Here is a 13,043-nt window from a genome sequence, read left to right as displayed (position 1 = left end):
TCTCCTATTCCTCGCAAATTGGTCTTCAATTATTTATTTTTTTTATAGTTTTCAAACTATTTGCCTTCCACTTCCCACTACATTTTCCCAGCTTTCAAATGGGGATCACTGACCTCCACAGCCAAAAACTATTGCTATGTGTGCTTACAAATGTATTAATATTGTTACCTTCTTTTACTTATCTTACTATTCAGACCCTCTCCTATTCATATTCCAGTTCTTCATTTAACCTACTGTTTGGTTGCTAAGATAAACAAGACCATTGCAACCAGATAGCTACTGAAATTCCAAACTGGAGAGCTGCTGAACAAAGAGCTAAATAACTGAAAACCACAAAAGAAAAAAAAATGAAAACCAATTGCAAATGGCATCAGAATATCAATGTCTGCTTCATATTAAAAGTTAATTTAAAGGTGAACAACCCCACAAAAAACAGAAAATAATTTGTAATTTCCTATGGTGACAGTTCTCCTTTAACTACTAAAAAAATCTATGGTTTTATTATTTGTTGAGCTAAAAATGGAAATTGAAGCTCCTCAATGTTTGGTACTTGTGAGGTAGAACATTACTAGCACAGGAGTTATTAGTAGGAGTCCATTATGAAGGGGATTATCTGTGTTAATGTAAAGTAAACAACCCTTTTAAGTTAAGTTTTGTATCACAAATAATTGTGTATGCACTAGAATTGGCTACCTTATGCACAGGCAACACAATTATAGACCCTAAGGGCTCTGGCACACGGGGAGATTAGTCGCCCGCGACAAAACTCCCTGTTCGCGGGCGACTAATGTCCCCGAGTTGCCATCACCTGCCATCCCACCGGCGATGGCACACGCGGCGGCGTGATTTCGACAAATCGCTGAAGTTGCCTTGCGAGGCTTTTTTGGCGATTTCCCGAAATCGCGCCGCCGCGTGTGCCATCCCACCGGCGACTTACATTTTCGCCGGTGGGATAGCAGGTCACGGCAACTCGGGGAGATTAGTCGCCCGCGAACAGGGAGTTTTGTCGCGGGCGACTAATCTCCCTGTGTGCCAGAGCCCTAAGGAGGAGGGGGGAATAAGAGGAGTGCAATGGTATCTGGGAAGTACAGAATAGAAAGTAAAAGAAATTTAATGCAGGGCAGGATTCAGCCTTTTTCGGCAGGGTTTGGCTGAATCCACAGTCCTGGCTGAACCAAAAATTAGCATTAGAATGTAGATCACCAGTGGGATGGCATACGCGGCAGCGCTTTCGACGACTTAGGCAAATCGCATGATTTACACTCTAGCTGATGGGATGGCAATTCGGGGAAATTAGTTGCCCGCGACAAGGAAGGTTTGTCGTTCGGCAACTAATCTCCCCGTGTGTCACAGCCCTTAAAAATCCTTTTTAAAATCCTTCCTGACTTTAAGATGGCAATCAGAGCAATCCTTGGATAAACTTTCTGCCAATTTTAGTAACCCTCTATTTTGTCAGTTGCTAAACAGTTGTCAAAACTGTTCTTAAGGGTACATAATGAATCTGCCAATACATCTGCTTCATAGAATCCTATATTTTCTCAGTTGTCACTGTAAAAAAAAAAAAAAAAAAAATTTAAGATGGAGTCTAACATCTATCTTATCTCCATGCCTTATATAGATGGGATTGAAACGCTTAATTGTTCATGGCGACTTAATGGAACAATAAATATTGTGTATGTTTGCCCCGTGAGTGCTTTGAAATTAATCGATATATATATATATACTGGGTGCAGTATCAAAGTTAAATAATACACAAATACAAAGGAACCACATTTACAGGTCTTATACAAATAAAAATGTGTTTTTTTCAAAAAATGGACTAAAGTTTTGGCTAGCATTCTTGCCTCTCAAAGTGACAAAGCCAGATAAACCCAAAGTGGCAGGAAAGAAAGGGGAGTGATGTCATTAAGGTGTCACTTCAGTTAGACAAGACATGAATCATTGTGTACACATATATTGCCCCAAAAAAGTGTGATAAAAAAATTATAAAGATACTAACGTTACAAAATGTCCACAAGATCAGTTCTCACAGGGATCATATATATTAGAAATAATGTTTAAAGATACAATAATCTGCGCTATGGTAAAGGTTTAGAGCAGGGGTGGGCAAAACGTTGATCGCAGTCCACCAGTCGATCCCCCGTGGACCGCGTCAAAGTTGGGAAATGCGGAAGTGACGCGCGTTTATTGGGTATGCGTTCATATGCTGCGTTGCATACGTACGCGGGGAGGAGTCAAAAGTCGATCGCCGGGGAAAAAGTCTGGGCATCCCTGGTTTAGAGTCATAAAAGTACAGTGTATGTGTCGGCAAACATAACTGGAACTGCAAAAATTGGCACTGGAACTGCAAATGCACTAATATAAAATCAGAAGTTTCAGAGGTTGTTGCCCTAAAGTTATGTTTAATGAGTCTAATGATGCGCTATTAGGAAATCAGAAGTTAGCAAGGTGGTTATGCTGATGATGTCAAAAGAACTAGTAAGAGTTCATTTTTGCTTCAATGTGTGAGGGGAAACTAGGCTCTATGGAATGCGATACCTGTATTTATTTAGACATATATCTACGTGCCTTTTCTCCAGACAAGGTTTTGAATGTTTAATTGCCTTTCAATGCCCAACTCAAACTGCTACATTTGTTGTATACGGATCCTATGGGCATCATCAAGTGCACAGAATTTGTTTCTGAGCGAACTGTTCATGTGCACTAAAAAGCCAGTAAAATGCTATGAACTGCTCTCTTGCCAGCCAATTAGTGGAAAGGTGTGTAATTAGGGACATGAGCCTGGGCTTACATTCAAGATTTACAAAAAAGGATTTCAGGGTGGGAAAGAGTCTGCTAAGGTAGGAACACATTATGGCTTTATTAGGCTTTATACTCCACATGACATGTTTAGTATGACTCTTGCTCTCCTTTTTTTTTTTTTTAAAAAAAAAAACAGTTTGTCAGGAGACAGTGCCCTTCTTCTTTCATGGTCAGAGGACTAAAAGTTGGTGCCAGGGAATTTGTTTTCCCCAGTGTAGAAAATACAAATATGTGTTTCTTTTTACTGTTTTTTTTTTTCCCCCCAAATTACAAAATTGAAAGGCAACAGAACATAACCATTCAGTATAAAACTATTGAGAAAAGGATATGGCTGGTCAGTATAAAAGTTATATGTCTGTATTTAATGTAAATGGTGATATATTTTGCAATTTTACTTTTTAGGAAGTTATTTTTTTTTAGGGGTTGTTCATCTTTCAGTTAACTTTTAGTATGATGTAGAGAGTAATATTCTATGACAATTTGCAATTGGTCTTCTTTTTTTTTATTTGTAGTTGTATTTAATTTTATTATTTGGTTTGCTAGGATCCAAATTACCTTAGCAGTCAGGGTGTGGTTTGAATAAAAGACTGATATATGAATAGAGGAGGACCTGAATAGAAAAATAAATAATATAAAGTAACAATAGCAAGTAAACTGTAGCTTCACAGAGCAATAGTTTGTTGACTACTTGGGTCAGTGACCCCAATTTAAAAGCTGCAAAGAGTTAAAAGAAGGCAAATATTTCAAAAAGTATACAAAATAAATAATGAAGACTAATTGATTACAATTGCCATGTCTATACCATAATAAAAGTTAACTTAAAGGTGAACTACCCCTTTAAAAGAACCAGTTTTATAGATAGTCTGTCAGAATAAGGAAACATATCCAAATTTTAACTTATATGTTCACATTTGTGCTCAGTAACTCTTCTTCTGGATACCAAGAATCTGACTGCCATTGTTTGATGTGTGTTAGCATGAAGTACCATTGTAACTACAGTTCTTTGTGCCATTTATATTGGGCAACCAGGAGCCTCCAAGTTATCAAACTGCTTTTGCCTGCATATTTCCACATTTAAGGCTCTCGGGAGACATTTGGTGGCTCTACCTTAGAGACTGCAAGGTTGTACACTGATGTGCACTGTATAATCTTCTTTTTGCCTATGCAAAAAGACTGAGGGGGGCATTTACTAAAGTTTGTATTTTTTTTTTCATGATTTGTAGGTTTTTTTTGTGCGAAAACTCCAACTTTTCATGTATAAAACCCCCCACTATTTTTTGCCATTTATTAAAGGAGAAAGAAAGGTAAAAACTAAGTAAGCTTTATCAGAAAGGTCTATATAAATAAAGCCATAAGCACTCACAGAAATGCTGCACTGACTTCTGTCAAAAGATTTCTTGTGTCTGTAATTCATGTGTCAGAGACATGCAGCTCTCTGCTCTCTCCTGCTCCCCCCTCCCTTAAGAATGCTAAGCACTCGCTCCCCCTCCTTAGGAATGTGGATCTGAGCAAATCAACATAGGGACACATTGATGAAAACGCGAGTTCGAATCTCGAATGGGGGATACATTTGGATTGGATACGATTATTTCTTAAGATCGCAAATATCACGAATATACTTACGAAAAAATCGCATTTGTCACGATAATATTGTATTGGCGATCTGAAAGTCACAAAATTTTTGTATCCGAACGATCGTAAAATGCTGGAAAACCTTTCCGACTTTGATCCTTCTGTGCATGATTTTGGAAGCCTCCCATAGGAATCAATAGCACTGTGCAGCTCCAACCTGGCCCAAGGAAAGTCACGATACCGAAGCTTGAATGAATCCGAAACTTTCGTACTCGGCACAACAATACGATTTTGTCGCTCAAATTTTGTCGCAAAGTACGAAAAAGTTGAGAAAAATACGAAAAAGTCGCCGAAAATAAGCCGATCGAACGCTCTGAGTGTTCGTGGGTTATTAAATGTGCCCCATAGTCTAACTAACTGAGCATGTTCACTTGGTCTCGGTGTCTGTGCAGGAGCGAGGCATTATGGGAACTTTCTTTACACAGCTCAGCATTTTTTCTTCCTGTTTGGCTTCTGAACAGGTGACATTTGGGGAGACTTAAGGGCACTATTGCGACAACTGAAGGTATGCCTGCAGCTTAAGATTAACTCTTTATTAGCCTTTCCTTCTCCTTTAAAGTGGACCTGTCACCCAAGCTGGATAATAAAAGCCCTTTTCAAATTAAACATGAAACCCAAAATAATTTTTTTATTACCACATCCAGACCCATTATAACAGCATTTTAAAATCCAAGCTGTCAGTCATATAATGCCTGCCCCGCCTCTATGCCTTAGGCATAGAGGTGTGGCAGTCAGTTACTTTCACTTTCAACTCAGAACTACTTAGATGTTGTTGCACTTCTCACATTCCCCCTCCCTCCTCACCATGTCATTTTGTAACCAGTGCATGGACATGGGTATCAGGTCCCCACATACTATCACAGAAACAAGATATTGGCAGAATGCAATGCCTGCTTTTATAACAGTGTCCACAAAATGGCCCCTGCCTGCTTGCTGCAATTGTGAATTCCAAGGCTGAAGAAAATAAGATTAAAATAATTTATATAGTGTAAGTAAAGTTTATTTTGCTTGCCAAACACAATAGAAAACAATATGAAATTATTTCTTAAGGTGACAGGTCCGCTTTAAGCATCAAAGCTGCAATATATGAAATCCAAAAGTAAAAATACTCCATCTAAAAGTCGGTGGCAGCTATCCTTGATTTCAACTGAAATAATTGAATAATCAATTTTCGGTTTTGATGATCTTTCTCTCACTTGCTTGATCCTTGAAAAAGTGGGGCACTGCAATTATGTATTACCTTTTTACTAGTAACCTTTCTAGATTTAAATGATTGTACGAACAGGAGTAATTGGATTGTCACAGTTTGTTAGCGTACAACCTCTTCTATGCATCCGCAGGATCTGTTTTCCACCACACAATTTCTCAATTTCAATAAAATCTTATATATGATAAAAGAAAACATCAATACATTTTGTGTCTGTTTGGTCACATTTTTAACACTAGGCATCTCACCAAATAATTTTGATAGAGCACTACCTGTCTTAAAAAATACTGAATAAATGGAGAAGTATTTGTTTTCTGAAGTTTTAACCATATTTACAATTTTACATATTTTACATAGTAACATAGTAAGTTGGGTTGAAAAAAGACATACGTCCATCAAGTTCAACCATAATGCCTATATATAACCTGCCTAACTACTAGTTGATCCAGAGGAAGGCAAAAAACCCCATCTGAAGCCTCTCTAATTTGCCGCAGAGGGGAAAAAATTCCTTCCTGACTCCAAGATGGCAATCGGACCAGTCCCTGGATCAACTAGTACTAAGAGCTATCTCCCATAACCCTGTATTCCCTCACTTGCTAAGAATCCATTCAGCCCCTTCTTAAAGTTATATAATGTATCAGCCAGCACAACTGATTCGGGGAGGGAATTCCAGAACTTCACAGCTCTCACTGTAAAAAATGCTTTCCGAATGTTTAAATGGAACCTCCCTTCTTCTAAACGAAGTAGGTGCCCTCGTGTCCTATTATTTTTACCTACTATTACCTACTGGTAAATAAAACATTATGATCCCTTTATATATTTATACATAGTTATCATGTCACCTCTTAAGCGCCTCTTCTCCAGTGTAAACAGACCCAACTTGGCCAGTCTTTCTTCATAACTGAGACTTTCCATACCCTTTACCAGCTTAGTTGCCCTTCTCTGGACCCTCTCTAACTCAATAATGTCCCGTTTGAGCACTGGAGACCAAAACTGAACAGCATATTCTAGATGGGGCCTTACCAGCGCTCTGTAAAGGGGAAGAATAACCCCCTCCTCCCGTGAATCTATACCCCTTTTAATACAGCTCAAAACCTTGTTTGCCCTTGCAGCTGCTGCCTGGCATTGCTTGCTACAGCCAAGTTTATTATCTACAAGGACTCCAAGGTCCTTCTCCATTATGGATTTGCCTAGTGCAGTCCCATTAAGGGTATAGCATATTTTTACATCCCAGGTGCATGACCTTACATTTATCCACATTAAATCTCATCTGCCACTTAGCTGCCCAGATTGCCAGTTTGTCAAGATCCTGCTGCAGGGATGTCACATCCTGGATAGAATTGACTGGTCTGCAGAGTTTTGTGTCATCTGCAAACACTGATACATTACTCATAATACCCTCCCCTAAGTCATTTATGAACAAATTAAACAAAAGTGGACCCAGTACAGAACCCTGAGGGACCCCACTGAGGACCTTATTCCAAGTAGAGAATGTGCCATTAACAACCACCCTCTGTACCCGATCCTGTAGCCAGTTTTCTATCCATGTGCAAATGACTTCACTAAGACCAATATGCCTTAGCTTAGAAAGCAGTTGTTTGTGGGGAACGGTATCAAATGCTTTGGCAAAATCCAAATAGATTATATCTACTGCATCCTGCATATTTTAAGAAGAAAGGAGCTAACTGATCAATAGAGCCCGGCGATTATTTTACTGTACAGGTATAGGACCCATTATTCAGAATGCTTGGGACCAAGGGTATTCCAGATAAAGGATTCTCGTAATTTGGATCCCCATACCTTATTGATACTACAAAATCAATAAAACATTAATTAAACCCAATAGGTTTGTTTTGCCTCCAATAAGGATTAATTATATCTTAGTTGGGACCAAACAAAAGGCACCGTTTTATTACTACAGAGAAAAAGGAAATCATTTTAAATCAAATAATTCAGATTTTTAAAATTGGAGTCTATGGGAGAAAGAATTTCCGAAATTGTGAGCTTTCTGGATAATTGGTTTTCAGATAAAGGATCCCATACCTGTACCTTCATCAGTATGGTACACTTCCCAGAACAAGATAAGGGGCTGATCAACAAAGGGTAATAAACAAACAAACAAACAAAAAAAAATAGGCTTTAAGTGCCAGTGAGTCTCTACTTAAAAGTTGTTCATTGAGTGCAGCCCTGATTAGTTGACATTTATAGGAATAAGAATAAAACATTGTTAATTCTGTAATGAAAAAAATATGATCTTCCATAACCCAGGCTTAGAGTTCAGATTGCATATTTTTTAGTAACATAGTACATTTGCCCTGGATATTGATCTGTGGGAACCTGGCACATTGTCAGTTTGTGGCAGTTTTCTTCCCAAGGTCATTGCTAAGCTTATAGTATGTATTGTTTTTTTGTTACACACTAAAGGTAGACTAACTTTGCAACTTGCTATTGCAGGTTTGTCCATATTCCATTAGTATGACACTGAAGTTGCAAGTCGTGTAAAAAAGTGTTTTATTTGCCCAAGTACATACAAAAAACAAGAGCAACGTTTCGGGCCCCTCCGGACCCTTTCTCAAGTTTGAGAAAGGGTCCAGAGGGGCCCGAAACATTGCTCTTGTTTTTTGTATGTACTTGGGCAAATAAAACACTTTTTTTAACACGGCTTGCAACTTCAGTGTGCTACTGGATTTTTTTTGCTGTTGGATATTGACCCCCATGCAAGGGGAGGTTCTTCCAGTATTTGCACCTGATACCCGTTTGAGTAAGTTAACAGAGAGTTGAGCTCCCCAATACTGCTATTGCCATATTGCATTGGTATGTCACTAAACAATAATTTACTGTGTAATGCACTGGTGTAAAACTGAAATAAGATCTTTTATTTGAACTGCAGAGACTTTATTGTGCCATAAACCTCCTTCATATCTAGTACTATGCTTTAAATTTTGATTGTTCGTTGGTGTTTCTTGTGTGTGTGTGTGTATACTTCCCCTTAAGCTAGCACTTAACATACTTTTTGCCTATATTTGGAGTAGTGAGTAGTGATGTGTGGGTCTACCTGCTCCGGACCTGCCAAGGCACCTCTATTTATAAACCCTTGCCTACCCCACCACATCTCTGATGTCATGAGGGAGACAGGGCAGTTCAGGTGCATGCTTATAAATAGAAGCTGCCAGAGGCAGTGGGTTTGTAAGCAGGGAGGGTAGAATGGAAAGCTCAGCCTGAACCTGCCCACAACCCAGAATCCTGTGCAAATGGCAGCATGAACCTACATGGCCCACGGGTAAACCCATGGGTTTCTAACCAGCCCGCACATCGCTACTTGTATACTGTTAATCTAATTAACTACATAACGGCTCACTACTTTCCAGCGGAGATATATATGATAAACTCTTGAATAGTTATTGCAAATGAATCCCATCAGCAGTTATCCAATGCTTGTTATATATATATTTATTAACATTTCACAATACTTGTGCAATGGCTTCCTATAATCTTAATCTATCATTCACATACTCCTGTAACAATCTCATAGCACACTGTGAGAAACCCACTAAATTATTTGTATGTCGGTTAACTCTCATCCTATATTCTAAAAATTAAACTGGTGTACATGTGCATTTGAGCCTGGGTATTTTGTTGAGACAATTGCCCCAATCCATTGGAGCCAGTGATAGGTGTCCAAGTTGTAACCCCTATTGTAGCAGGAATATAAATGATCGTACATCGTAGTCTGATCTCCGTATAAAAGTTTGTAACTATAAGGTGGAGAATGTTACAGCTGGAAGTGATAGCTCTTCATATGAATAGGCAAATGTATCAGCTAACGTGAATTGTAGTTGTCCCTCCAAGTGGTATACAATACTGTTGTTAGTAGTAAAATGCATCAGCTTTTAGTTGTCACTTGGAATTGGTATTGGTTCTGTGTGTATTACAGCAGGAATGCTGGATACTAGGTTATGTGTAGTACCCAAAATGTTTATGTCAATATATCAGCAGTTGGTATTGTGTTTATCAGTATAAAATCCATGGGGAAATGGCACACTTTGCCCATCCTATTCCACTCCTCCCCACTTTTTGCAGTTATTTATTTGTAAAAAATGTTTGGAATCATGTATGATTTTCGTTCTACTTCTCACGTGTACACCACTTTGTATTGGTCTTTCACGTAAAATTCTAATAAAATTGATTCATGTTTGTGGCTGTAATGTGACAAAATGTGCAAGCCACTGTAGCTAAAGTCAATACTTTGTAGAGCTACCTTTTGCGGCAATTACAGCTGCAAGTTGCTTTGGATAAGTGTCTTAGCTTGCCACTGTGATTTTTGCCCATTCCTCAATGCAAAACTGCCCCAGCTCCTTCATGTTGGATGGTTTTTGCTTGTGAACAGCAATCTTCAATTCTGACCACAGATTCTCAATTGGATTGAGGTCTGGACTTTGACTAGGCCATTCCAACACATTTAAATGTTTCCCCCTAAACCACTTGAGTGTTGCTTTAGCAGTATGCGTTGGGTCATTGTCCTGCTGGAAGGTGAACCTCTGTCCCAGTCTCAAATCACAGGCAGACTGACACAGGTTTTGCTCAAGAATATCCCTGTATTTAGCACCATCTTTCCTTTGATTCGGACCACTTTCCCAGTCCAATCTGCTGCTAAAAAACATCCCCACAGCATGATGCTGCCACCACCATGTTCCACTGTAGCGATGGTGTTCTTGGGGTGATGGTATGTGTTGGGTTTGCGTCATACATAGCATCTTCCTTGGTGGCCGAAAAGTTCAACTTTAGTCTCACCTGACCAGAGCACTTTTCCTCCATACATTTGGGGAGTCACCCACATGCCTTTTGGCAAAATCAAAACATGCCTTCTTATTTTTAATGTTTAGTAATGGCTTTTTTCTGGCCACTCTTCCATAAAGCCTCAAAGATTTGGATATTCTTTTATAACCCAACCCTGACTTTTACTAATCAACAACTTTGTCCCTGACTTCTTTGGAGGGCTTCTTTGTCTTCATGGTGTGATGCCTCTTACTTAGTGGTTTTGAAGCCTCTGGAGCCTTTCAGAAAGGATGTGTTTATACTGACAGATCATGTGACACTTAGATTGCATACAAGTGGACTTTATTTCACTAATTATGTGACATTTGAAGGGTTTTGGTTGAACCAGGACTTTTTAAGGGCTTCATGGTAAAGGCAGTGAATACATATGCCAATTTTCAGTTTATTACTTTTTTTTTTAATGTTTTTTTATATATATTTTTCTTTGGAATTTAACAAAACATGAAAAATGCCATACTTGATAAAGTGAATACTTTAGCAAAGTACTCTATTTTGCACCCCCCCCAGTGACTTAGCCTTTCCTTCTCCTTTAAGGTGGCCATACACATTACAATAATAATCTTTACTGCGACCACTGATTGCAGTTGCTGGAAAGCTTGTTCATTAAGGGCTCTGGCACACGGGGAGATTAGTCGCCCGCAGCAAAACTCCCTGTTCGCGGGCGACTAATCTCCCCGAGTTGCCTACCCCTGCCATCCCACAGGCGAAATCGCGCCGCCGCGTCTGCCATCCCGCGGGCGACTTACATGTTCGCTGGTGGGATGGCAGGGGTAGGCAACTCGGGGAGATTAGTCGCCCGCGAACAGGGAGTTTTGCCGCGGGCGACTAATCTCCCCGTGTGCCAGAGCCCTAACTCAACTATCGTTCGGAGCTGAATCAGATATGCAGGTAGAAACACTAGAATTCTACCCCTGTCTTATGTTTTACTGCTGATGTTCGGGAGCCATCAAAATTTCCACCCTGGCCATTCAACGACACAACCAATATCCAAGGCTTTTGCTGATATTGATCGCCTTGTCAACCCACACGTACCAAATATTGTACAAAACCGCTAAACCTTTAGGCAAGGATGTCATCCAATCTGTTTTTAGCTCACCAATGGGTCTTTCGTTTTTCTAAAACAGATAAGCCTGGTTGTATGTTTTCAAACAGTTAGTTTTATGCACTGTGTTCTACTGGCAACTCTGTGGCTGCTTTATGTCTTTTATTCCCTGTCAAATTCTTCTAAAACCAAGAAGCAGAAATTAACAGCTTTTGATTGTTAATCTATCATAAAAAATGATTTCTTTGTTTTCTTGTCTTAATTTGTGTATTACTTGTGTATTATCTTTAAAAATGAGGGATCCCGATATCTGAGTTGGTTCCCTTTGCATTTAATTGCCCTTTAAAAGTTGCCCATGTAACATAATCATAAAAGTTAAAGGAGAAGAAGAGGTACAATCACAGGGGGTGTTCCTGTCAGAAGAAAACTGCACTGGCTTTTTCTCCTAGTGTCTTCTTTACAATCCCAGGGCCTGGGCATGCACAGTTCAGTGAAAAAGCCGGCTTTTTTGGAAAAGTTTGGCTTTTCACTCTACTGCACATGTGCAAGCAGCGCAAAGACAGAAGAAGTAAGAGGATTACTCGCTTGCAGGTACACTGGGCTAATATCTACAGAGATAAGCTCTGTAGAATACAATTGTGTTTTACAGACTTTATCTGTTACCTGCCTTGTAACCTGTTCTATTTAGCCCTATTTTAGTTCTGCACAGGAGCTTTGTTTATATAAACTGTTGTAGTGTTTCTGATGCAAACACACAACTTTTACCAGTGTAAAAGGCACTGTGTAGTACATCATATTTGCATTACATTAATACAGTTTTATTTTTTGATGTTACTGTTCCTTGAAAGGTATATATTTATATAAAGAGCGGCCCACATGTATTAATGTTACTGTCTACACACATGTGCTACATTATTTAAATATTAACATATACTTATCATTAATAAAATGTTTAAATATTTAAATAGCTTTTTTTTTCCCACAGAGTGGACAGAGACAGAAGTGGTGTTATATCTGACACAGAACTTCAGCAAGCCCTGTCAAATGGTGAGAAAATATTTTTGTTTCTCCTTTTTTGTTTTACTAATATTTTAAAATATTACATATGTCACAAATCATCCACCAGCATGTATCTGCACCTTTCCTTTACTGATAACCTGGAATGTCTGGGGAAAGTTATCCAAAGGATACCCTAAGTGCTGCTGTCTGAAACCCACTTTTTTTCTCTTGAGTCATGTAGAAGCGGGTCTAGTGACTTACTTATCATAGGTCTGGGGGGCTCTGCCAAGAATTGACCCCCTAAAGCTACTTCTTGGTGGCTGTCCTGTGTGATCCAAGCAGTAATACTGTACACAGAATGTAGTATATCAGCATACTGTAAATTGTCTTTCACTACAATAATGCAGTGTCGAAGGCGCATTAAAGCATCCTCACTATTTATATTGACACATATTCATGAAGAACCAACATATCACTACACAATAAATAAGTGTATACAATAAACATACAGGTTACATACAAAAA

At 39.0% G+C, this 13,043-nt stretch overlaps 1 protein-coding gene across 2 annotated transcripts in view; it reads left to right on the top strand.

The window, feature by feature from the left end:
* Positions 1–13,043, top strand: part of pdcd6 (programmed cell death 6) — a 35,021-nt gene that overhangs the window by 1,320 nt on the left and 20,658 nt on the right. For both annotated transcript variants that reach the window (XM_012964564.3, NM_001008003.1), the window contains exon 2: positions 12,505–12,566. In XM_012964564.3, coding sequence (XP_012820018.1) covers positions 12,505–12,566 — 62 coding nt within the window. The remainder of the gene's footprint in view (positions 1–12,504; positions 12,567–13,043) is intronic.

Source organism: Xenopus tropicalis, chromosome 6, assembly GCF_000004195.4.
Source record: "Xenopus tropicalis strain Nigerian chromosome 6, UCB_Xtro_10.0, whole genome shotgun sequence".
In the NCBI taxonomy this organism is placed as follows: Eukaryota; Metazoa; Chordata; class Amphibia; order Anura; family Pipidae; genus Xenopus; species Xenopus tropicalis.
Note: the sequence above shows the minus strand (reverse complement) of the source record. Positions and strands in the feature narration are given on the sequence as shown.